General features: G+C 37.4%; 1 protein-coding gene across 1 annotated transcript; it reads left to right on the top strand.

The window, feature by feature from the left end:
* The first annotated feature begins 12,055 nt into the window (after window positions 1–12,055).
* LOC114366167 (pancreatic lipase-related protein 2) lies at window positions 12,056–26,457 on the top strand. Its single transcript, XM_028322948.1, has 8 exons — window positions 12,056–12,496; window positions 13,700–13,799; window positions 15,173–15,321; window positions 16,780–16,846; window positions 18,034–18,221; window positions 19,322–19,540; window positions 24,577–24,730; window positions 26,106–26,457. Exons 1-8 carry the CDS (start codon window positions 12,454–12,456, stop codon window positions 26,194–26,196), a joined length of 1,011 nt encoding a protein of 336 aa, XP_028178749.1. The 5' UTR covers window positions 12,056–12,453; the 3' UTR covers window positions 26,197–26,457.
* The last annotated feature ends 743 nt before the right edge of the window (window positions 26,458–27,200 follow it).

The following is a 27,200-nucleotide window of genomic DNA, read 5'->3' as shown; positions in this document are numbered from 1 at the left end:
TCGGACGTGAGAATTTCGCGAAGCTTCCCGAACGCTGCCCAGCCGAGTTGGATTCGACGATTAACCTCTTTCTCGAAGTTGGACCTACCTAACTGGACTGTTTGTCCCAGGTATACATAATTGTCAACAACTTCGAGTGTAGGACCTCTTTTTTGTCGATAAAAATAAGTCTACTTTCACCTATTTTCATATGTAAACTTTATCGTGACTCACACTGTATAATGGCGTTGGTCTGGCGTTCACCAGCTCTTAGTCTATAGTATCTTAATCTCAGAGACTTGGTTCAATTACAATACAATTTAGCATCAATGTGCTCGAAAAGACAAATCCAACAAACCCAAACTCGATGCGATTCCGCCGTTTCATTTAGGAGTTCCTATGGCCGCCTCCTGACTCCATCATTAGACCAGCTCAATGGTACCACAACATTGCATTTTCATCGTACTTACATAAGTATACCAAATTGCAGCTCAATCGGTTGAGGAGAACTGATGCAAGATTTGTCCCACACATACTAACAAGTGAATGAAGTGAAGTCAATAATAAGCTTGTAAATAAATAAAAAATAGCATTTTTCATACCGTTTCTTTCTGGTTACAAAAACTGTTGTTTTGGGTTCTGGAAGTTCTGGAAGCCCGAACGTACTTGTCAGAACGCGTTTTTCTAGTGTTTTTCAGCGTGCCTGCTGTATCTTTTTGGTTAATAGTAGGTACTGGATTAACGATTAACGGACTTAGGATAATTTAACGGAAGTTAANACAGCAATTCTGTTCTCCGGCAAATCTTGGTCCGAAGTGAGGAAACTGGCGGAATTGGGGATGGCCAGTGTGGCAGCATGGTTGGATGCAAGCCTTCTTACTCTGAACACATCCAAGACTCACTATGTTTGTTTCAGTAAAAACATCAGATCCCAACCTCCTCTAAATTTTAATTTAAAAATTCACAAGTGCGGCAATCCATCGGTCACTAACTGCCCATGTTCTGGAATAGATAAAGTTTCTTACGTTAAATACCTCGGAGTCCTCCTCGATCAGCGTCTTTCCTGGCACCAACATGTAGAACTGACTGTGAAAAGAGTGAGAAGGCTAATCTGGACTTTCAAAAACCTGCGTCATGTCGCGAACAAAGAATTACTGACCCAGACATATATTGCCTTAGCCCAATCGGTATTGGTATACTGCATATCAGTATGGGGTTCGGCCACTAAAACTATCTTCCTAAGTCTGGAGCGGGCTCAAAGGTCCCTTATAAAAGTCATGTTGTTTAAACCATACAGATACCCCACTGATAATCTTTATGTAGAGGCCGACCTTCTATCGGTTAGAAAACTTTACGTAACAAATATAGTTCTTAAAATGCACAAACTCCTACCCTTTGATGACAGTCTGCTGACCGGTAGGCGAAAGGATAAAGTTGCCATAATTCCCGCCGTAAAANGAAGTTAACGAGTCCGTTAACATTTTTTTAAGTTAACTTAAAAGTTAATCCGTTAATAGAAATGATAACTTCGTTAATTAACGATTAACGGATTAACGAGTTAATGCCCAGCTACTTATGGCTACAGATATTATGTTCACACGAAAGTTTTTGGCAAGTTGTCGCTTATTTAACTAAACAATAAACTCATATAATCGAGGTATAGTCATAAACGCAATACCACATGCAGTCTGCTACAATTTATAATAGGCTAAACAAATGTCTTAATAAGTATATACCCACTAAGTAAATATGTATACACAACTGTAAGGAAGTGCTTATCGAATGGATCAAACCAAGGACCTACAACGAGATCGAATTGATAATACTGAAATATTTATAAAATACTAGTAATACTAAATCCGTTCAGTGGATTTTGCGTGGAAGAGTAACAAACATAATAATATGTTAACATCCAAACACCCATACATACAAACTTTAGTACTTATAACATTAGTAGGTCTAGCTATGCACACACACATAGGTACACACACACACACACACACACACACACGAGCGTGGCACTTATAATGGAAATAAATAAATTAACTGTTGCATCAAACGTAGCGCATGTAGCGCATATTAAGTATATGGATTTACATTAACTTAGTTTACTAGTTAAGTGAATAATTGTGAAGAGGAGCGGTTCTTCCCAACACAGGCAATGTCTTGCCTAAAGGGAAGTTCCTACCATTATCTGTATATTATTAGACTAAGTTACGAAAATAAATTTATTATTTATTATTATTATTGTTGTTCTGTTTTATTAAACCTCGAAGAAAGATAATTTCTCCGGTGTTGACGGCTGACTCACGGGCCTAGGCCAAGTGAGCTGCGTTTGCTGGATTGGAGTTTTGGGTGTTGTCGTCCTGCAAGAACTTCCTAACTATGCGGCACGTGTTAAGGATAGCGGCTTTCTGCATTGTCATGTAAATATTTTCCTGAATGTCTAGGTTGCGGAGGGCACTGAGTAGGTGTCTGGGTATGATCCCAGTGCTGGAGAGCACCAGTGGCACAATGTATATCTTGTCGATTATTATTATTAAACGCAAATTATCCTCAACGTGGAAATGTCGCACGCAGCTCGTTCTGTTCAGACGTGGTACGCTAGAGGTCGCGGCCAAGTGTACAGTCAGCGTCAAATTGTTCATGAAATTCAAAGTAACCAAAAAGTTCACAACACGTCTTTGATAGAATTGGAGTAAGTTTGTCTTGTCAACTTTTTAGCCACATTGGGTGCTACGAACTAATTGACGCTGCACGCTGCTGTACTTACTTAAGTATTACCTATGTTGTAATCAATCGCTGACTTTACTTAGATGACTATCCTTAAGTTATTACATGGATGAGTAACATCCATTGGCCCTCACATTATAGAAAGTTCAGACCAGAGTACTTAACTATTGATATCAAGTAAGTATTTATTTACAGTAGCCTTACGTAGGATATATAAAAGTTTTTTCTCACGTTACTAAAGTTGCATAAGTTGCGTAACTCGGCAAAGCATTACCGAACTTATCAGAAGTGAGGAAATAAGCCTAGAAGATAATTATATAACTCGGTTTTGGATCAGGGGACACCGTAATGATGGTGCCCAAACGTAAACAAATGAAATAGAGTGTAACAAAGTAAAAAAGACAAAAGTGATGGTATTTTTAGAAATTTAGAGTAAAGACATCGAAGCTCTTGCCATAATTGGAATAGTGGGCGTAATGTCTGTCTTGCAGTTATTTCAGTAGTTATGGACGTCACCCGCCATCATAATGTTCTTTTTATTGTCACAAAACTAACGCATCAGTTAGGAATATCTACATAAGTATTTACTGAAGTTTTCTACAGACTTTCAGAATTCCTCACTCAATAGAGCTTATTGCGGTGTCGCACAACTGGTGAAACTAACATTATGGGCCTAATTTCCTCGGTGTCAATAATATTTATTCGACTTTATTATTAACATTATTAGAAAAAATCAGTTATGAAGTGAAATCGGGCATAAGACTAGACAGAAAAAGAATCGGTACAGTCTTACCTGCCAGCTCTTGCTGGTAACAAGCCGTGGCGCCTGCCGTAGCCGCAGAATCTTGGCGCGGCATATGACGCAGCGCAGTGGCAGCAGACGCTGGCTGACGGCCATCTGGATGGTCTTGACGAAGCACCGCCGGCACACCACGCGGTGCCCGCACGGCGATGTCTGCATCGTCGCCTTTGCGTTCACGCATATTACGCACTGAAAAAAAAACAAGTGATTTGGTTTTTTTTCTTTACGGCCTTATATTTACGCACTGAAAAAATAACACAGTGATATTTTTGTTTTTTTTTTCTTTACGGCCTGTGTTTTGTAAAGTTAGAAAAAATTATGTTTTCTTTCCTCTCTTTACATTTTTTTCTTCCATTAACAAGTGGTCGTACAAGGTCTCCTACTTTTAACAGAATGTAGGTTTTTTTAACGGTAACATTCTACGGCAAAACACAAAAACATAAAGTTATGATTATGAAGTTTGATAACCGACTTCAACAAAAGAGGAGGTTCTCGATTTTGTTGGTATTTTCCCAGTCTCAAGTAGCTAGGTTGCTGTAGTACGTAGTGAATATTAAATATTCTTTGATACTGGGTTAAGTCATCTTAATCTAAATTAGCTTAACCCATGGCAAGCTTAGTTAAACAACTAAATTCGGCTGAACGAAGCGAGACATTAAGTTAATTCAAGGTGAGCTTCCGTTCGCGCATTTGGTTTCGCATTGAGAAAGTGACGGCGCGCGAAATTTTGTAATTATGCTGACTTAACTATTATTTTTATAGATTTATCGAAATTGGGTCAATTGCTTTCGTCACGACAACAATGCAGCTACCTTGAACCGAGGCAAGGCTGGCTGAAACACGACGGACGATTCGATGAAAAAGACAGTATTTATTACCATTTTAAAATAAATATATTGATTGAACTAGTTACTTGAAAACGAAAGTTCTACAACTGCTTCACCTATGAAGCTGAAACGTACCGTGTTACCGTATCCTGTTTTTAAACAAAAATATCTGTATTTATTTAGATTTAATATTGTTTAATTGGAAAATTGTCAGAGGTAAGTAGTTGGAAAAAGATTGCCCAAGGGGACGCGTGAGGACGCAATATTTAAACTTAAGCACAGTTGTTTACGTAAAGAGAGTCTATGCGCTGGAATATGTATTGTCTAGTGCTTCCTAATAGATCTATCGATAACCTACTATCGACCTTTCAAATAATCGATATTCTTTTTGGTGTTCACGCTCTGAAACTCTACATGGCAATTTTTACAGAGTGATTGTTTCTATAGAATGATTGACTTCTCCTTTTGACCAGGTCTTGACCAGCTCTACAATTTCATACATTTGTTACAAGTTTACCACTTCATTTTCGTTTACAGTCTGGCAAAATGGGCTCACAATGTTTATGCAATAGAGATAAACTACATAGATGTCACACTTAGATAACAATTAAAAAATGCCTGAGATAAATGCATTCAATTTTATGCTACGAGTTATGCCATGATTGTTACAAAAGAGCACATTAGGTGGCTATTTCTTATTTTTTAAATAGGTAGGTACCTAAAACATAATGTACAAGTTAATATTAAAAGTTCTTATATAGGATTCTTTAAGGATGTTATGTAACTTTAAAAACTTTATCAGTTTTGTAGTGATAGGTATTATGAATTTGAAATCCTCTGAAGTTTTGTTTTTCAGTAATATTTAGGTACATGAAATATTACCATATAAATCTCGTTAGGATTATCGACTTTGAAACTACAATTCGAATTCAATTTTATCGATAGGCTCTCAAAAAACCTTCATTACAACACTACTCACTCACCTCCTCTTCAGGCGAAGTGGCTAGCTCTGGCTCGTTCTCCTCTAGTTTATTGAGCAATTTGTCCTGGAACAAGAAGCCACCGGTTTAAAGACGCTCCCAAACGAGCCCCTAAATAAAGTACATTATTATTACTATTTATAACCTTCCATTACAGCACTTTTGTGTCGCGGAAGAGCACTTTCGTGGAAAAGTGCATAGGCCGGCAGTTTGGCCTAATTGCAAGCATTAGTCCTAAAAGTCGCGCATTTGGTATATTGCGGTTATAGTTGGGTAATATAATAGCGCTTACAAAACACAATAAGTACTTAATGTAAGTGAAGTGTAGTGTGTAGTTATGTAAAAGTTTTCAGCATTCGTATACTCGTAAACTATACCTAAGAGCAGTTTCACGCTACGTCCGATCTGAATCCCTGAAAATAGGATCCCCAATTTAGTCGTAGAATTATTTGTAAGGTAGTTTACAAACTCGTTCTAGTAGTGTACCACTATTAACCATCTTATTAAAAAAATACTAACTATAATATTTAGAAAAATATAGTTACGCCCGTATTCACAAATATTACTATGAGGTCTCACAGTGCGCGTGTACGCACAGGGTGACACACGAACCAATCACAGAGCTGTGTGTATTCAACGTTGTGTGTTCGATTTGCTGCTTCACTTAAGCAAGCATCGTTTGTGAATACGGGCGTTAAATACTTTCCTATTAACACAAACTTGTTTAGACTTAACTACCGAGTCTTAATTACAGAATTGTTATAATAATAATAAGGGCAGGGCAGGGCAGCTNTCAAATACGTTTGTGGGTGAGTATTTATAATATGGTACTTTTTCAGTAATGAATTTAAGTTTATATGCGAGGTACTGGTGTATTATGGAGGCTACCTGATCATGCCGGTGTTTGTAGTCGGACTGTACTAATGCTTTGCAGGCTCCTGTGATATGCTGTATTGTCTCTGGCGCGCTATTGCAGTGTCGGCAAAGGTCTGTTTGTAGTTCTTTAGTGATGTGTTTCCTGTAGTTTCTTGTGGCTATTACCTGATCTTGGATGGCCAGCATGAAAGCCTCCGTTTCGGGGAAAAGCTCACCTCGTTTCAGCCACTCGTTCGACGCATCCTTGTCGACATAAGCGTGGCAGAGGTCAGCCCGATGTCTCCCGTGAAGTGCTTTCTGCGACCATTCCTCGATTTTTCTACAATTATCTACTATTGTTTCGTTTTTCTGTTTNCCCTTTTCCTGATATATCTAAATAACCTCTGTCAGAGAAACATTCCTAAGGGTTCTGTGTTTTCTTACGCAGACGACACAGCAATTCTGTTCTCCGGCAAATCTTGGTCCGAAGTGAGGAAACTGGCGGAATTGGGGATGGCCAGTGTGGCAGCATGGTTGGATGCAAGCCTTCTTACTCTGAACACATCCAAGACACACTATGTTTGTTTCAGTAAAAACATCAGATCCCAANCGTAGTCTCCATCCATAGCCCAGTAACCAGTCCCTCCATCCTTCATCCATAACCCTAGTCCATTCTTCAATAACTGCAATAGCTCCTGTGCACAGGCTGAGGATGGTCTCTGGCTACATCCCATGATATAGTCAGAGACTAGATCCAGCATGTGCACCACTTTCACTTTTGTCGATTATTTTGCGCTTTAAACGGCCTCTACGTGTTGGATCTGTATCCCCACGCAAGCCTTATAAAGGACCGGGCCACTTTTGACCCGTGAGCTCCAAAGCGTACAAACATAATAATAATAACTTAACGGAACTTGGAATGAAAATAGTCTCTCATGGAACAATGGGGCAGAAAATTCAAAATGTGAAATAGTTTTTGAATTTTGAGGCGTCAAAGGTGGCCCCAAATGGTTCGTGTAATATTACACACGGTGTTGCTCGCCAGTTCTGTTACTTGAACTTGGCTTGACACGCTACCACTTGTCAAAATATATTGTAATGTAGAGATGTGCATTGAAAGTAAGCTGACCGTAACCGCATAAGCCATTTCGGAAAGATAGTAACCTGTCTACATTAAGTACTTAATACCTTTTACAAAATGACTTAGGTAGTGTTTGGTTGAGGTCAGGATCTGCGGTGGCTGTCTGCCATAAGCTTCCAACTAACTTATTTTGAAGTCAAATATGTAGTAGATTAGACATAGTACAAAGCATTATTAGATTTATTAGTGCAATATCTCAGCGTTGTCTGCTGATTTATCATTGGAGATCTTTTCTAGACAACCTTCAACAGTGCTTTCGATTACTAAACATTATTAAGTTTATCTATCCTTACTTCTTTAAATCGTGAGTTCGAAAAATGGGAAGCATTTAAACTTTTCAAAGCGATTTTTGGCCTGAATAGAATTTCAGGATATCTGTTCAAAACTGTGCAGTTAGGTACCTTGTTATTTTTTTATCGAGGTATAGAAATCTGATAAATTGTTATTTATTACCCTAAAATCAAATGTAGGTAACAATAAATAAACTTTTAATTGATCAATAACTATTAATTGTTTTTGTATTATGCGATCTAGTGAGTGTTCAATATAGTTTTAGAAGAACTTATTTATTTCTGGATCTTCAATTTAATTTTATTTATTTGATTAATAAATTATTATTTTTTAATTTAGTTTAATTTAATTTTAATTTAATTGAAGTAGTTGTTTTATTAATTTATTTATCTGTTCTTTAATGCCTTTTAGTTGGTACATAAGGCGAACTTAATGCCACTGGGTATTCTCTGCCGGTTAACCCTTGTAGCCCAAGGGTTATTAGTTAATAAGTAAAAGCTGTTTTAACAATCGAAAAAACTTAATAAGTACACCCACCCAATCTATTGAATTTGCTTTGCTGTATTGCGCAATGCAATAAATTTTCATAGGAACAGGCCCGTATCAGCTTACGGTGTTAATGATCCAACAAGTCTACCTAATTTTCAGTTGCTTGCACATTAAATTATAATTTTTTCTTGCAAAATGGCACATATCGTAACTGTATAAGATGCCTCAGTGTTCGTCTTGATAATCTATCGTCCATACATTATAATTAAGGTCTCAAAATTGACCCTTGAGGAACACCGTAAGAGCGGGCCTTTTAGGGAGGCAAAGGAGGTACGGAATTACTGTGTATTACATTAAAAACCACAAAGTATTATGACCAATAAAAACAGCCTGTAGTAAACAATAGAGGAGTAACTACTACATTATCATTAGCTTGTATTGAATTCTTTAAAGCTATTTCAAATAAATAATATGCAGTTTTAGTTAAAACCAGCTCTAATGAAGATTGGATGTACTTACGAGTATTTAAGACAAAGCAACTCCCACGGTCATTAATTACTGCACATAAAATTATGGTAATTCCCTCTATTGTTTAAACGCTGTTGAGATGACAGCTAAACACAAATAGTGTCCAGTTAAGTATTTACCAGTTTACCTACATAATTTGTGATTGTCATCACTGTGAATTGTTTTCACATACCTATATAATTATGCTCATAGAGTGAGTTGATCCATCATCATCGCACAGTTTGGGCTGTATTTTAACTTCTAAAAATTGAAGTTACAACTGCACAGTATGATATACGACGATGATTAATTATTGATTTAATAAATAAATATCCTTTTATCCTTTTACATTTTACACTGCGCCGCTAGTCCCAAACTAAGCAAAGCTTGTACTATGGGTACTAGACAACGGATATAAACATACTTAAATACTTTTTTTTTGTAAATACATACATATTATACATAGAAAACACCCAGTCCAATACAAACAAATATTTTCATGCACACAAATGTTTCGTCGGCGTCGTCGAACAACGACGTATCTGCNACTTTAACCGCTGTATCCGATGTAGACGCATCGCCGCACCCCCTTCTTGAGCTCGCATCCCGGGTCTCGTCCTGGAAAAAATTAAAACGCATTACTGTTTATGTCTTACGATTTATAAAAAAGATACCTAACTCACCTTCAATCGAAGCACCTCATCTGGAATCTGCTGAACTCGTTCTTCTTCGAACGCTACAGAAACAATATTTCAATGAAGATATAAAAAACATATCCAATGGTAACTTGCCTTCCGCATCTCTCAGAAAACTTGATTTGNTGATGAGCTCGTTTCACACAAATTCACAGCTTCTGCTTCTGCTTGCTCTGTACCCGTGGACTGGATCTCTGTCTCAACCAAAGCAACTGGTTGAACTGCAGCAGCATACTCACGATCATTAGTTGATTTTTCACTCACTGTATCTAACTCGTACACGCCATTTACTTTTGTAGCACTGGCAACTACATCATTTCCACAATAAATGTTGCACTTCTGTGTATCAAAATGCACCTCAAGCCCCTTGGAAGCCATTTTTCCAACAGAAATGAGATTTGTTGACAAGCCTGGTACATAGATAACCTCACTTATTTTTGTAGTTTGAGTGTGACCTTCTAACAACAATTCCACTTCACCATGACCCTCACTGTGCATCTTTTGATTGTTGGCTACTGTCACCATACGTGGACTATCCAGAACATAGTTTTGCAGCAAGTCTTTGTTGTTTGTCATGTGACATGTTGCCCCAGAATCAATATACCATGCACTTGAATTAATGTCTACAGCTAATGCAGTCAAGAGAGTTCCGTTCCATGCTTTTTCAGTTTTTGTAGGACAGTTTTTAGCATAGTGGTTCGGTTTTTTACATATGAAGCACCTAACACTCTTCGTAGAATACACATTTTTGGTAGTACGGTTTGTGAACATTGCATTTTCTTCACACTTGTCAAAGTCTCTGCGTAAATTCTCCTGTAGTAATTTGCTTCGCACTGTTTCACTGCACAATTTAATGTTCGAATTTTCCAATGCCATTATGAGAGGATCATAGTCTGGCGGCAAACCGCTTAAGATTAGCACTGAGAGAAAATCATCATCTAATGGAGCGTTTATGTCTCGTAATTGTTGATCTAGGTCCGAGATCTTCAGGAGATACGCTTCCATGTCACTAAATTGCTCCAATTTTAACCCGAACAGTGTACGTAGGAGTCCAAGACGTCTACACAGCCCCTTGTCTTCATAGGCCGTTTTTAGGTTGTTCCAAGCTTCAAAACCAGTAGTTGCATTTCGTACATGGGAGAAAGAGGATGGCTGCACCATCAAACATATTTTTGCGAGTGCCCGTAGTTGTTTACGATCGTCATTTACTCTGGGTACGCCTGGCGCGGACTCTTCGATACAATCCCACAAGTCTTCGTGAATCAAGTACATCCGCATCAAAAACTTCCAGTTTCCATAGTTTGATATACCACTGAGTTTTTCAAAGTTGACTGATAGTCCAGAACTCGTAGCCGTAGTAGACATTGCCGGCACATTGGTCGGCACCGGCAATGATGGCGGCGAAACCCTTTTACTTGCCATCTTGTGTTGTGGGTCCTTTTTTTCAAAGATACTTGCTCACTCTTATCTTCCACGTAGCCTGGGCCCATAACCTGTTAGGTTCTTAGTCATAATAGTTATCTTCTTCTGAGTAAAAACATAAAATGTATTACAGTATCATTAGAAACACATTAAAATCAAATTATTGTAGTCTCAATTTTTTATTTTATTTTTTAAGCAATTTAAAAATAGAACAAAGACGCAATTGGAATACCCGTCCCTAGTACAAAGTCGGTTGTGTATATCCGACGTCAAAATTACCAAACTTTACCGAAGTACAACGATGGTTCTGATCAAACGTCAAACAAAAGTCCTTAGAACAATGTAAGTTCAGTACACCCGCCACCAAAAACAATTATTTTGTACCAAACATTCTTAATGTTTATACTCATCAATCTACCTACAAATACCATAAAATAAAAACAAAAGGACACTGTTTCTTTTATTTTCGAACTTCCTAGTACAACGACGGGTGTGTACGTACGTCACAGTTTTTTTTTCTCTGACTTCCCTAGTAAAGAGATGGTTGTGACTTTCAGTCATCAAAACAATAAAGTGTCCAAACTTGTAGATATAAAGACGAAATTCTAGATACATTCAATAACAATACGAATACAAATGTATAAGCTATTCCAACAAACGATGTGCAGTCTTCCGAAGTACAATGACGCTTGCACAAACACGTCTCTGTACTGCGTTAGAATAATCACATCCGTCGGTGTTCGATTCTGTATCTTCGATATTATTACGAATTTTGAAAAATTAAAAAATTAGTTTATAAAGGGGCTATTTTAGAGTAGTTTAATGCAAAAAAACAGATTTTGACGGTTGCGATCATACGACGTTGTTCGACGACGCCGACGGTTTGTACTGTGCGGGAATCGAACCCGCAACCTCCGGAATAGTAGTCCGTTTCGAACCACTACACCAAACGGCCGACAAAATTTTTGTGTTTGTTTTATATTTATCAATTATAATTATCTACTCCTTAATGTTCAGTACAATTAATAAATTATTATTAATGGATTACGTTACACTTTAGTAATACAGCAAAAATATTTTTATTTTATTTTATTTATTAGGACAACCAACATTATTAATTCAATTCTATGTACATACCTACAGATTGAACAAAAATAACGCGAATTCCGTAATAGCTCCGAGCAGATAATTTGCCGGTGCTTATCTGAGCGAAATCAATTTGGTGGAGCAAAAATTGTTTGCGTTTAGTATTGTCTTTTTGCAACCGCTTGCATAACCACCATCAGCTTGACACTGCTATAGTTTCAAGCAAATTAGTCGATAAACACGGCGCGACGTGCTAACTGCCTCTGTAAATTTTAACTGTATTTTTAGTGTGTGAATGAATCGTCAATGTAACTTGATAGTGAGATAATAATGCACAGAAGGATATTGTCAAGGTTTGCATCTCGTAAGAAAACTCACAGTGGCTGCTAATGCGTCGTCTTTTCCGCGAGTGTCCGCTGCGGACGATGCATTCTGCCGCGAAGATGAAACTACGCATTGTTTAATTAATTAATTAAAATTAGTGGCAATTTATCAAGTGTAAGTGAATAATATAAATTGAAGTTTTGTTTCGGATTAAGTTAAATTTTAAAGTTGTGGTCCCGGAAACATGCGTATACGCATCCACAGATGACGTCGCTTCCTGTGACGTAATAAGGATTAAAAAAAGCATTAGAAAACCTGGAAAATGTCCGTTGCAAACTCTTGCCAGCTGTTAACGCTATTTATTGGTAAGTAGGTAAATTAAATTTTACAAAACTCTGAAGTAACAGATACTATCAATCGGACTACATTTTTTTTGATACAGTTGCGTATTCTGATCTTAATTAATAAAAAACATCCCGATCTACTAATTTGTGCCGAGAGTAGAGTGAATTTCCCTTTCTCATATTATATCGCTTTCGCTACATTTTAACAGAATCCTTACGCCACCCGTTATAATAAGAAATGATCTTGAGGTCATGGCTAAATTAACACCTGAAAAGGATGACTCTACAATCTACATGTTTACTCTAGTTTTGGAAAAGATTTTGAAGATAAGTTGAAACTCGTATTTCTACTGAAATATCATATCATAATAGAAAGAAAAGCGGTCACTAACATGGAAAAGCTGAAAATTATTATTATGCAAATAGTGGAAAAAACATTTATCTGAGATAACACAGGTGGTTCATTAAAATCTACTTTGATTGTCAAAGTGATAAGTTAGTAAATTGTTTTTATTAATTTAGTAGAAAGGAATCACATGTGACATGAGAGTTTGTATTGTCCTTCAGCACCGCGTAAGACTTGTGTAGTTGTGTGTGACAAAAATAAACGTAACTTTAATAATTGGTACCAACAATAACACTTAATTGATGTTAATTGTCAAGCCCGTCATTACCACTATTCGTTATGCATAACATGATACTAATTAAAAAAGTACCCATCATAAGAGAGCTAGTTTTTGCTTTGGAAGAATATTCTTTACCTTTAGCGCTTTAGCGACGCATTTTTTCACATGCCTTGAAAAATAAGCAAATTAATCTTAATTGTGCTAAAAATAGATACGTAATATCTAATAATCTTTATGGAAACCATTGAATTCATCTGTTGACAGCAAACAATAGTTTTAATAAACTCCAACAAATAGTATTCAGCCCGGCTTCGTATTATTATTTTCTACCTATCGAGACGACCGTAGGTAGTACAAGTTTCATTTGTAGAGAATGTGCATAAACCTAATTATGTTGCTAAATAAATACAAATAGTAAAAAATCCGTGAAGAAAAAATCTTGTTGTATTTCAGCATCAGAATCACCATATCTGTCCATTGTAATGTGTACGACCCTTCTCACAATAGGTAAATGTTCAAACTACATCGTTGTGAAGTGGGCAGCAACTCACCCTGATTGAAATAAAAGTTACATTAACAATACTGTTTTTTTTTCCAGGCATAACTGAAGTATGCTACAGCAGCCGCCCAGTTGGCCAGTGCAGCTACTGCTGCCCAGCAGACGGCACTGTCGACATACAGTACAAACTGTTCACTAGGTACGCTAAGTCCAAAAAACTGTGAGCACATTATTAGCACTAAAACCAAAATCGGAAAAAATTCCAATGACGAAAAAAAAGGTACGCTGAATGCAGCACACATACGTTATCAGCGAGGATGAAAGGAAAAGTATTTACACAAATAGGGTTCAATTGTCACGAACATAAAGTGCATATTCAGCACAGAGTATTGATCAACTCGATATGCACCGTGTGTAGGGTTACCAGGTCCTGAAATTTACGGACTTTTGTTCCGAAAAGCCGGGTCTTTTTTCGGCCATTGTTTCACTGTTTCATTCGCTCGAGCATTTTCAGAGACAAAACGCCAAAAAAAGCGACACAGGCTGGATTCGTAAATATTGGTCATAACTAGACATCTGGCACTGGGAACCCGTATGCGTTTCCTATTTGCTATCACTGGGCGACCTGCTAAACGCTGTATTGTGTGTACTCTCGTTTATTCATAGAGTTAATTTTTCAATTGTTTAATATTTTAATCACCACATCATTTACGATCTCGATTCTCTATGTAATGAATTGCATCTTTATCATTTAACCTACTTACAGAGCTTCAGGCAATTTTGATTGAGAACGTTAAATTCACATAAAAAGCAATCGCTCACTTTAAAAAACATTCCAAGAAAAATATAAATGCTATCGAATTTGTTTATTTATGGGAAAAAACACCTACACTATTAACCTAAGGGCATTGATCTGAGTTAACTTCACTTTTCGCCATCAGTCTCACCCTGTATTGTAGTTTTGTAGTACGAGTACGAGGTTGCGTGCCGACGCGCCATTCTCGTAATTTCGCCGGGGGCGGATAATCTGAATGCTCAGACTATTGAATCAGAATCGCGGAGGCTTGATCTAATGTTTATTTTTGGTAAGCCAAAATCGATGACAAAACGCGTACCTGCGTAGTAGCTATTGGCAAATATTTACATAGATAACTTTCAGAAAGTATTTTGTAAGTCAGCAGGGAAATGCTGAGAAATAAATTGAAGAAGTAATTATATAAATTCAAATTCAAATTCTTTATAGCTAACTATTACTTAGTCATTAGACAATACATTGGTAAGTATTGCACTAAACTTCTCTACACGAAATTACAAATCTTAATGTTTGTTCAGGGTCAACTTCAGAAAAGTAACGTAATGATATAAAATCTTACTTATCGCAAAAGTAATCTTAGACGTAGACACTGGTATTGTTTAGGCATGGCATTTGCGACTGATATCCTTGGTTTATTTAGAAAATGATCGATCGTTAGCCTAGCCATTAGACTCCCAGGTTCTGCGTTCGACAGTGGACGCCTATGAAGTCAAATATTGAACATTTATGTTTACTGGTATTTCGCATTTTCTTTTCAGAGCAAATCCACGCATCTTCCAAGTGCTTCAGCCAGGAACAGCGGCGGACCTTCAGCGGTCAACGTTCGACTTCACGCGACCTACAGTCATATACCTGATGGGCTTCTCAGAGTCCACCACTGGGCCTAGCACTACCACTTTGAGAGACAGTAAGGAGGACAATAAACCTTATTAATTTCATAAAGATAGAATATGAAATGCTTAGACACATTGAAAATATGGACAGAGATTTTTTACAATTTCGAAAATTAGTCATAGGTAAACCGGTGAAGGTCGCGGGAAGAACCTGGATGCTGGAAAGACCGGTCCTTGGGGAGGCCTTTGTCCAGCAGTGGACGTTATTCGGCATAACACGAAATTAGGAAAAAGGGTGGAAAAATATCGCATTTTAAATTACAAAAACGCGAATTTGATAAGTAGGTAATTTGAATTCATTCACAGTAATATTTGTAAACTAATGACCCATTAGTTAAATTAGTTTACACCCTGTATGAAACGATATAGAGATATTACATATTACTCAATTCTTATTATTTTACTAGACACGGTAACAAGAATAAAAGTGGATAAAACTAAAGACATTTTACTACTTGAACAGTAAAATGTTTGTGTAGCGAACTGCATAGAACTTTGTGGGCGGCGGACAAAAACCCCTTTTGTGGAGAGCGAAGTAAAAACATCGCCAAGGGGAGATGAAACGCCCGGGGCTTAGACTAATTGAAATCATGAGGGATAAAACCGTGGGACACTGCAATATTGTCTTTGTTATTCTTAGACAGTATAACTTTTAAAAAAAATAAAACCGACTTCAAATGCGTGAACACAAAAAAAAACTAAAAATTGAAAATATTGCGTATAAAAAAGTTCATCCCCAATTTTCCACCCTTGGGGGTGAAATATTTTCTTCAAATTCGCATGAAACCACCCTTTTGATAAAATACCTATTCAACAAAAAAATAATCGTTCAAATTGATTTATAATCGGCGGAGATATTGCGTATAAAAAAGTTCATCCCCAATTTTTCACCCTTGGGGGTTGTTTTTTCTATTATTAAATTTAAATGGGACCACCCTTGAGGTATTACCTATACGCAGAAAAAAGATTTGTTCAAATCGGTTCATAATTGGCGGAGTTATGGCGTAACAAACATAGAAAAAAAAAAAACATACGGGTCGAATTGAGAACCTCCTCCTTTTTTGAAGTCGGTTGAAAACAGTCTGCAGTTTATACATCAAACTAGCAAAAAAAGCAAGCTATTGAAAGCTATAACTTGATAGACTTCATAGAGATAGCAGGCCGCTGAAAAAGGGATGTTCGTGCTTCAGGGCGCTCTCTTTTGAAATGTACTTCTAGCAGTGAATTTTCATAGACTGAAATGATAACGATGATAACCTACTTAGGGAAAAACCCTGGAAAAACAATGATAAGAATAGCAAAAGTCGTGTTTTGAATTCAAGTCCGTCACCGTATATTGCCCAGAATTTAAGAATCGTAATAGATTTTTCATTGTTTACTTAATTTATCTCTCTTAAGTATAACCCACCCATTCCACAAAAAGTTGTTTTGACTCTACATACATATACAAATAACACTGTGTTGTTTTGCAGCCTATTTAACAGCAGGTGACTACAACTTCATCGCAGTGGACTGGTCAAGACTGATAGCGTTTCCTTGGTAAGAAATAGAGCTTACTTTCCTTACGAGGTCTATTGAACCTCGCGGCCTCGTACGATTGTCTCAATAGCACCATTAGCTTCTCTAGATCTAAAAATAAACTAGCCTTGCCATAAAAGCGCAATTAGTTTTTTAGGTGCATTCTAATTGCAATCAATAAAGAAGTCAAATTATAAATTCCGTAAAAGTTCAGAGTAAGAAAGGTACAATTTATGATAATCTGAGATTTAAATATCTTTTGAGCAACTAACTACAAGGTGAAAGGAAATCAATAAGCTATTATAACCACACCTTCCTGGCAAAAGTGGCAAACGACGTTTCATTGACGAAAATTATAGATACCTATTTGTATACTTAACCTTGGAATAAAACTAATTCTTGCCACTGTTTTTACTCCTCCAATCTGACATGTAAAGAGGAACGTTACAGCGTTTACTTATTTCGCCATGGCCGTTAGCCAAATACATGAATCTGATTTAAACGCTGTTCCCACCATTTATGTAAGTTACGTGTTACGTACCTATTCCGTATTTATATGGGTCGAATGTGACATGAGCGTTATCTTTATGGGTATGTATCTAAAATATGCGGGCTTGGCTTCCTACGGTTAAATTTATTACACGACATTCAACGTACTAATATTTTTATTATGCTAACCTACGTCACACTAAGCCATGCCCCAAACGATGAAAGGGTCGAATCTGGCATTTAATTATTTACTAGTGAATTTCAGGAATGTGTGCGAAAATTGTTAAGTTTATTTATAATAACGCATGTTGTACGTCGGTTCCAAGTATGGTTCCAACTTCCAAGTAACCTATTTAATAGATTTACCTGAAAAATTACGCGTTACATTATTTTGAATGAGGACTAATCAGTTGGCACAACTAGCAAGTGACAACATAAGCCAACAGTAGAGTGCTTAAACGATAGCACTCGTTGAGTTTGCTTTTTTCCTCAATACTAGAGCCTCGAGGATGTAGCAGACCTTCATTCAAATTAGTAGGTTTAATTTTCGAATGAGTTTGAAAAGTTCTATTTATTTTTTCTGCATTTTTTTTAAAACTGATTTTTTTGTTACGTCACAAAAGTATGTAGACGTTATGAACCTGAACGCTGCAGGATCATTAGAGGTTCTTTTAAATATGTAGTCTATCTGTTGACTGTATCTTTCTATCTACTTTCAGGTACATAACAGCGGTGCGGAACACCCATTACATGGGGATGCATCTGGCCAACTTCGTCGAGTTCCTCCAAAGGGCCGGAGTCCCGGCATCCTCGCTGCACGTCATAGGGTTCTCCCTAGGGGCTGAGGCCGCGGGATTCGCTGGAAAGGACCTCAGGGCCAGAGGGATCCGCTTGGGCAGGATTACAGGTAAGCTGATACAGGGTGTAAAGAAAAGAAGCAGTCCCTTAACTAGGGTGTGTGGTTTTCCTCAAGCTTAATAAAAAATAAAAATCAAGTAAGAAACCAAATGTTACTAAACCTTTTTTTGTAGAAAAGTTCACTCAAATCACATGCACATCAAACTGCCTAGTTTCTTCAAATTATTGATCCGAGTACTCGGATTATTTTTTTAATGGAATGAAATGCCACGTTTTTGAGCTTTCAAACATTTGATGTCTTAAAATTCTTTTAGAATATTTGTTGCTTAAAAGTAAAGGAAATTACGATAATTTCTGTTGCTTTCAAAGTAAACCAAGTTTTAAGCTTCTTTCAGTGATCAGAATTACAATAACACCACGGTCTGTATTTAAATTTGTTTGGAGCCGCAACAAAATGCAAAGCTTAATATTAATATTTAAACGGAATAACTTCCGCTTACAAGCCCGCTCCGAACTATCCCACTGAATATTGTATGATTCTACCAAATACCTACTTTAAATTATTTAGTTACTAAAGAGTATCCACCAGATTTAGTCAAGTTAAAATATTAGGTTACTTTTTAAATTGATACGTCTGGAAATAGAATCACTTCTTATAAATTATTCTATGACATAATTTACAACAGCGAAATTGGAAATCGATCGCGCAAGATAATCCGTTACGTGTAAAACCAGCATCACTGAAAACTGAACAAAGTGTCATTTGTGCGAGAATTTGCGTAATCATTTCTTTAGGTCGTACGTAAATACTACGCTCTGTGAAGCAGTCACGAAATTGCATTCAAAAATATTTGCTCTCTCAAGTCATGCGGTCTAAGCATGTCCCTAAGGATTGAGGAGCCAATGAGGGCTATCGTTTTAGCGCTCACCAGTTTGCGCCACTGGAGAGTAAGGTCCTGTCACTTGCTAGTAGCGAAGACAGTGGCACCATCTGGTGAGTGCTAAAGTGGTAGGAGGACTATCGCATTTGCACTCATCAAGATGGCGCCACTGTAGAGTAAGGTCTTTCAATCGCCAGGGGTGCCAACTGTTAAGTATAAAAACGATAGCCCTCATTTTCTGTACATTTTTTTATTGTTGTGTTGGCAGGCCTGGACCCCGCGTACCCAGGCTACAGGTTTACCAACCGCGACGGGCACCTGTCAAAAGGGGATGCATTATTCGTGGACGTCATCCACTCCAACCCTGGCATCCTGGGGTTCCCTCAACCACTGGGTGACGTGGACTTCTACGCCAATCCTGGCAGCTGGATCCAGCCTGGCTGCTGGGTGAACCAGCTAATCCGGAATAATCAATTGAGGTACATTTGTAAGTATTGTTGTATTTATTTCAAAGTTTTTTTTATCTACAACAAGAAAGCTCTTGGCCTGTATTTCACCTGATGGTAAGTGATGATCAGGCCGAAGGTGATTTCATAGTTGATATGCTTTAAAATTAAATAAACACAAATGTTACGCGAGTTTCTCTCTTGTAATCTGAAGCTATATGCTGCAGTGTAGCTTTCCACCATTTTTAACCAGTTCAGTTCTTCCCAATACAGTATGTACCCCTCAAGCCATGTATTTGTCAACGTGAAATTGTGAACTCTGACATTTTATAATATAACGCGTTAGATTGTAAACTAGCAGTGGGTTAGGTTAGGTTAGATTGTAATCTAACTACGTCAGATTGTAATCTGACGGAATTCACAATTTTACGGTGACATATTCATTAGGCATCATTTGTTGATAAACTGTTTATGACTAGTGTGAAACAAGTTTACCATAAACACGGGTTTCTGAAACTTGACTGTCCACACTTGCTCTCCACTCATAGCGGGGTATTATATACATGTATCATAACCTATGTTTATGGACTGTTTATAAACTGTTTACAGAGATGATGAAACATTATGAAACATTGTTTATGAACAGTTTATAAACAGTGTTTATCGACAAATGTTGCATAATGAATACATGGCTTTACAAATTATAATTATAACATAATTATAACTATAACTTTTGTTTACTATGAACTATCAAGAAATAAGCAATAAAATGGTTGCTAGTAGAGCTTTTTGTATTTCTTTCAAAATACTAAAAACCACAACCACTATTTTTATAATTAGTAACAACGATAAAACAGAATTAAATCCACTATTGTGTCACTGTAATATTTTACGAATCATCGCAGCACTAGAGAAAAAAAAGCAAAAAAAAAACAAATGCCCAACCAAAAAGTTATGCAACCTTATCCCGCTACGGGACTCATTAGCGGGTAATAGTTGCCACAGATTAAATAAATTACGCGGCATTGCAAGCTAACCGCCGCATACTCAGGCCGCATAATATTCGGCGATCGATGCTCTGACGTCAGCGGGATGCTGCGGGGGGTAGGGCGGGCACAGAGACTATGAACCCTGATTATTTGCGCTCAAAATGTCTATTATTACTCAGTCTTGCTCCTAACGAAGCTAATTTCGTCTGACTGAATGAAAAAAACCTGAAAATGGCATGTTATGTTGGCAGAATTGCAGATCTTGAAGAACAAAGGGAATTTAGCTCATATTGTCCTGAATGTGCTCATATACGCTGGAATAAAATGAAATTTTAACTTCAATAAAGTTAAAATAAAAACTTATTTAAAAATGAGACTACTACTATACTACTACCGGGAAATCTCGTAGTACTGCTACGAAAACTTTCGTAGCAATAGTGTTCCATTTCATCTTCATGTCATATTTTTAGTTCTGATTCCTGCTGGACACAATGTAGAACTACCTTATTTTTAACGTCCCCTTTTGGGTCTATAAGTAGTAATAATAGTTAGAAATTTATTATTTATTTAAAGCAGTTTGGATTTATTCTTTGATGTCTGTTACATATTTGAGTGTTATTAAATACGGGGCTAAACTGTAATCTTTCAATCCTTAATGACCCGCTTCGATATGGAAATATGTAGGTAATTTTTTCATGCTCATCGAGAAGCTATCAATCTTAGGTTAAAACATACTTAAAGGACTGCTTCATCATCATCATGATTTCCTATTCCACTGCGGTGAAAATTATATGCAGCGTTGATGTTGGGTTTTGTAAAGATGTATGCAAAGTCGCATCGATTTCCCTGTAAAATAAATTATGGAACAAAGGCCGTGTTAAGCCAGGCTACGACGCGATATTGTTTTTATGAAAAACACAAAATCCTGCTGTCACGCTCGCGTTTTCCTTACGGCAACAATGTATAGGAACGTAGGATTATTTAATCTACGTTATTAGACACGAGTATGTATAAGCTAAAGTACCTACATCGATTATTCGATTATTTGGATTAACTCGTGGTTCTAGATATAAATATCAGTTATAGGTAGGTAATTTGAGTTGAGCTTTTACATCACAAAATCATTGAATATTTTCTAAAAGAATATTGAAAGAACACATACATAAAAGTTACGCAAATGAATACATTACATAAAAGAAGTTATTACTCACAGATTACTAATAATAAGTGTAACCCAATAAAGTTTTAAATCATAGTGGATCTACTTAATCCACGTCAATTGTGCATGTGTTCCAAAAATAGCTAGCGACAGGGGATATTCAGGTACGCATACCTAAATTTATAACGTAGGTTGTGGTTGTGAATTCGTCACATAGAACACGTCACATACATTTTTTGGAGGCATGTATTTTTAGAATTAATACGTATAAACCTGTGATTTTCTGATATCGACGGCTGCGGGGCTTTTAAGAACTTCAAAGAGTGAGCTCGAGCTTTACTGTACGGTACTTAATATTTTGTAAAGACTCGGTTTAGGGAGGTGCTTTATGTTTTCTAAATACACCGCTCTTCGCTGGCAAGCTACCCAGCTTGAGGGTTGCGGTCAGGTAATCCTGCCGGGCAAAAGTATACATATGTAGGAGGATTTACCTACCTTGAAAGGTGAAAAATAAATTAGGACAGGCAAGTAGATGAGATGATAAATTAAATGTGATTGTTGAAACTTGAATATAATATCCAATTAACCTTTCAACATGTTAAGCCACCTAGCGTTCCCTTTTCTGAATAGTTAGGTACTACTGGGGCCGTTTTCCACTGAAAGCATGCGTATAGTGGTCTAAAGAAAGTCACAGATGTTTTTAATGGCCACTATTTTGTGACAGGCGACGATTAGCGAACTCGGATACGGGGGTGTCTCACGGCCCCGACGAAAAGGTGGCAATTAGGTCAAGGGACTCCCATAGAACCTGTTGTTCGCCCACACGACGGCAGGTAAACGGAAGAAATTTCCGCGAAGGGATCTTTGTCGTCAGTGCGCTCTATTTACTTATAATGTAAACAGTTTAAGCCATTCGATATTCATTCCAATGCTCTAAAAAGTATTGTATCAAAAACTTATTTTCTTATCTCACTAACAAACAGATGCCAAATCCAATCTATCGGTAACTGGTTCCCGAACGAAGCTAATCTTGCAACAGAAACCCGGTCAATATATTTTTCTTAGAAAATTCACCGTCCGTACACCCCCTGGCTTGGGGCCAAAGATTGATCGTTAAGGCAAAATGTCAATAGTGGATTAGTTACCGGCTTTCCTGGGCCCAGCTTATAAATAACAGATGTAGGTAAAACATCACTACTTCATTCGAAGCAAGTCGGAATAAAAATTAAGATTTCAAGAGTAACGACTGAATACTTAAGGTACCTATTAGATTACATAAAACATAGTCCACTTTCCACTTTTGTTAACTCTCCTATAATGCGAATAGCTAGTGACTGCTGTCCCTAGTTATTCGCATGCTGCTTTCCCGAACACTACAATCCGCAAGGTAAGTTAGAGTGAATGGCCATTTGCAGGTCAGGTACGATGTACCATATCCTAGAATGCTTACTTAACATCATATGAGAAAAAGTCAAAATTGCGTCCAATTAAATTGATATTTATAAACCTTTGACGGACTTATTATAATTATTCTTTGAGGGTCGAGGCGTCTAACTTTCCTTCACCCTGCTATTGAATTGAACCTTCGGTTGACATTTACGGATAAAAGGTTGGGATTATTAGTACGAAAGCATTGACATTAAATCCCACACAATTTATGAAATAATGGCTGCTTTCTTCCTCTGGCGGGCGAGTCGCAATATCGTTACTTAGCTTCGTTTCAAAGGAATAGAATATAACGAGTTTAACAATGTTCAATGGGTACCTATTTTCAGTTCAAGGAATTCTTGATACCAATATTATTAATACGATTATAAGAAGTGACTCTGTTTATTTGGATTATGGACCTCAGGAAAAGACTTCTTGATGCAAACAAATTGGCACGAATAACGTGATAAAAAAATAATAGCAAAATAGCAATTACAATAGTTGAAGATAAAACGAATTTGACAAAGTATAAAATTAAGGTGCACATAAAGCGGAGGGAGTAACTTGGTGTATAGAGAATTCATGGAACCGAAGTCCGAAGGTAACAATGCGGACAGAATAACTTGGTGACGGCGAAAGCTTTAGCGACCCCGCGAGCTAGGCAGCCTGGCTGCGACAGCCGGTCGAACATATGACCAAGAGAGTAACCAGCTTCTGGCATAGGGGTGCAAGTCATACCTAGCTTCTGCCCTGGGTACGTCCATGCACATGACGCTGTATGGGAACCACAGTCTGGCTGTCTAGTGCACAGGAGACCGATAACTTTATCCTTTCAGAACAATGTTGGTGGACCAGTGTCAGTTTGTAGCGTCCTATTTAGTGTCATTTGTAACACAATCCGGCGCAGCAATTACAAGTTGTTTCTTATCCGGCGGCTTAACACCCGCGCTGAAAGGTGATCGCAGCAGGGTATTAGCGAAATAAGCTTACGACTCGACTCGTACCGTTAAGGAAATCCATACACGTAAAAAGAATAATTTATTTTATTTTGCAGTCTCGATTATCACTTTTGTTAATGTATTCAGAAGTAGTTTTTTATTTCAGTGCTTACAGGCTAGGTACTAGATAAGCAGTAGTGTTTCAGATTTTAATTTTAAGACCGTCTTTTTGATCGTGAGTCGCGCGACAGTAAAACTGGTAAAATATTGCTATTATATTGCGTTAGGACCAGAGTGTGGAAAATATATTTTCTTAGAGTAGGAATCATTACGCTTCATCATCATCAGGTCATTGAATTTGGTGGCTTACATACCTACCCCACGTTAAAAATATGGGTTGGAGAGGCCTGATTTTCGCATATTCTTGCATTGTCCCTTATTAGCCTTTTACGAGATGAGTGGTCCTATTTTACTCTGCAGGAACTACACGATTAAAATGCTGATACACTGAACAGTGAAATATCACTATTAGGTGTTTGAATTTACCCATTTCTTGGTTGCAGATGGTTGCAGCCATAATCGCGCCTGGCGACTCTACGCGGAGTCGATCCTCAACCCCACTGGTTTCCCAGCAACATTGTGCAGGTCTTGGAGAAGAGACACAGATGAATGCTCGTCATCAGTCGATGGTTACCTGGGGTTTGCTGCACGGCCCCCGTAAGTATTGGGGAACTTGGGTTTTTGCAGTATTTCCATAAATTCTACGACATTTTTTGCAAGCAAAAAGTTGTGCTGAAGCGCTCAGCAATAAGTTTGTATTTTCTACAAAATCATAAATCACTAGTGATAGGTATGCCATTTGCCCTAATAGATACTAAGAAATAATTTGTTGACGATCAATGCGGTAGAACCACAGAACATTCACCCGAAAACCAACCAAGATACAATGAACCATATAAGCTAGCAGCTACGTTCGTAATAATTGATCCCCCTTTGTGATTGCGAAAGTCACGACAGGCCTTATTACATTGGCCGAGTCAATATTTGCGAGGTTTTACGAGTTTGACACTGAGCACGTCCCTTGTATGAATTCGGCTGTAGACACAGACTAACAATAACAGCCAGTTTTCTTAAAAGAATAAGACTTGACGAAATGACACCAAGGGAAAGAAAATGGTGTTATCAATAAATGTCCCAGTTTTCATCTCTCAAAAACGTCTTTAAAATCGTAAATAAATAATGTACAATAAATAAATAAAATAAAATTAAAAAATAAAAACCCTTTTGTATCAAAATGCCCAAAAAGCACAACATAACTTTATTCCAATTGTAACAAAGACGCGTTGCGAATTTTTTGGCTACTTTGGGTGTCACGAACTATTTGACGATGACTGTACTAATTAATTGGGTATTTACATATTCAATCAGTGATAAAAAACACTATAAATCGCCCATGTTTCAAAGGGTATAATGTGCTTTAAAGCATGTTCCTTTTATCCTGAATAGAGTGACTGATCTCCACGGCACGTGTCGAGCTGTGGATACTGCTGGAGGCAGATTTAAAGCTGCAATAACGGAATGGGTGCTCGACACGACGGGAATGTGTTTTATGACGCTCGGTTTAGTTACAGGGCTTGTTTTATTTATTAGGTAGACCACTAAACTTCAAGTTGACTTTCGTATCGTGAATCCATGATGTATGAGCTCATGACGGTGCTTAAGGAGATGGCAGTGACCGGGATTAACTTTATTTCGAGGTAGACAGAAGGTACTGATGAATTTTTAAGCAGCATTTTTCGTCAAATAATACTTGCTAAGTAGGTACTGTCTAAAGGCCTACCTATGCATCGTAGGATTCTGAACTGTGATAAATTGACTCAAATATGTAGGGTCATCGGGCGCTTCGAAATATTATGGGACTTTAATGTCCTTGTCCTTCATTGCAATTGCAACTGATGTCTTTATCTCAATCTGTTGGGAATATTCTACTGGCTTTTTTCAATTGTTTCCTTTTAACACTTTTATAATAACTTTATGTGTCCAGTCGCCTAAACAATCGCTGAAAGTTTACCCTACATCTTAAACTTTACAGGATGGCTGGGAAAATGTTCGTGGAGACAAACGAGAGACCGCCATTTGCAAGGAATGTGCCAACTTCGTCGTGGTGTGATGTAAGGTGCTAGTAAAGTTTTAGTGGTGATATTTAGTGGTAATTTCAAGATGGTTGTGAAAGATAACTTATAAGAACTGTAAGGAATAAGCCTGAAGCACAATTTTTGTTAGACTCGCATAGAAAATATTAAATGAGCACTCAGATACATTAGAAAGATTGTAGAATTCTACATTTTTCAGTTTTACTGATCGATTTCATCTAAAAAAGGGTCTTCACTGTTTTACATGATAGAATAAGTCAAGGGTCAAGTCACAAAATTTTTCGTGATATAGCATGCTTAAAACCTAGTGCCAAAATTGATTTAAATTGTGATGCTAAAAAATCATTTTTACTAAAAATGTAATGAAAATAAAACAGAATCTTTATCAATAAGTATTTTTTATTTCATTTTATAGCTTTACGTTTTTTTGGTAGGTATTTTTTAACAAAACCTTTTTTACAGCAACAATCATCACCTAGTTACAAAATATTGTACAAAGCAAGACAAATGTTCCAAGAAAGTATTTTTTTGTATTGTATTTTTGGTCTTATTATTTGAATACATAATAGTAACTTTTTAAGGTGACACATTGACCGACCTACTGACTACTGACCTACAGTAGAATCGAGCTCTTGTGACCAATTACAGACTTTATACTCAGTAATGAGACACAACCCCGTAAACTTCTTTAATTTTTAATGCTTCCAGAATTAAATCCCTAGACAGGAACTTTCAATCTCAAAGGTAGATTCGACACACATCAGACTGTACATTCTCGTTGCAAAACCCTTTACAACTACATTACACGTTTAGCTTGATGTGACGTCATACTACTACACGGTCAAGTGTACATTACAGCCTTCCACACGGTCGTAATGCTTCGGGTGGAACCAGTACTTCTTGACTGCGAACTTGCTGATCTCATCGTTCAGGTACGCAGTGTGCCAGCATTGGGCCATATCCACGTTATACGCAATGCGGGCTAGGGCTATGTCCATCAGGTCCCGTTCTAGATTACTCATGAAGGGGAAGTC

Source organism: Ostrinia furnacalis, unplaced genomic scaffold (assembly GCF_004193835.3).
Source record: "Ostrinia furnacalis isolate ACB-3 unplaced genomic scaffold, ASM419383v2 OfSCF0550, whole genome shotgun sequence".
NCBI classification, from domain to species: domain Eukaryota; kingdom Metazoa; phylum Arthropoda; class Insecta; order Lepidoptera; family Crambidae; genus Ostrinia; species Ostrinia furnacalis.
The sequence above is the reverse complement of the archived record's forward strand: the minus strand, read 5'-3'. Positions and strand labels throughout refer to the sequence as shown.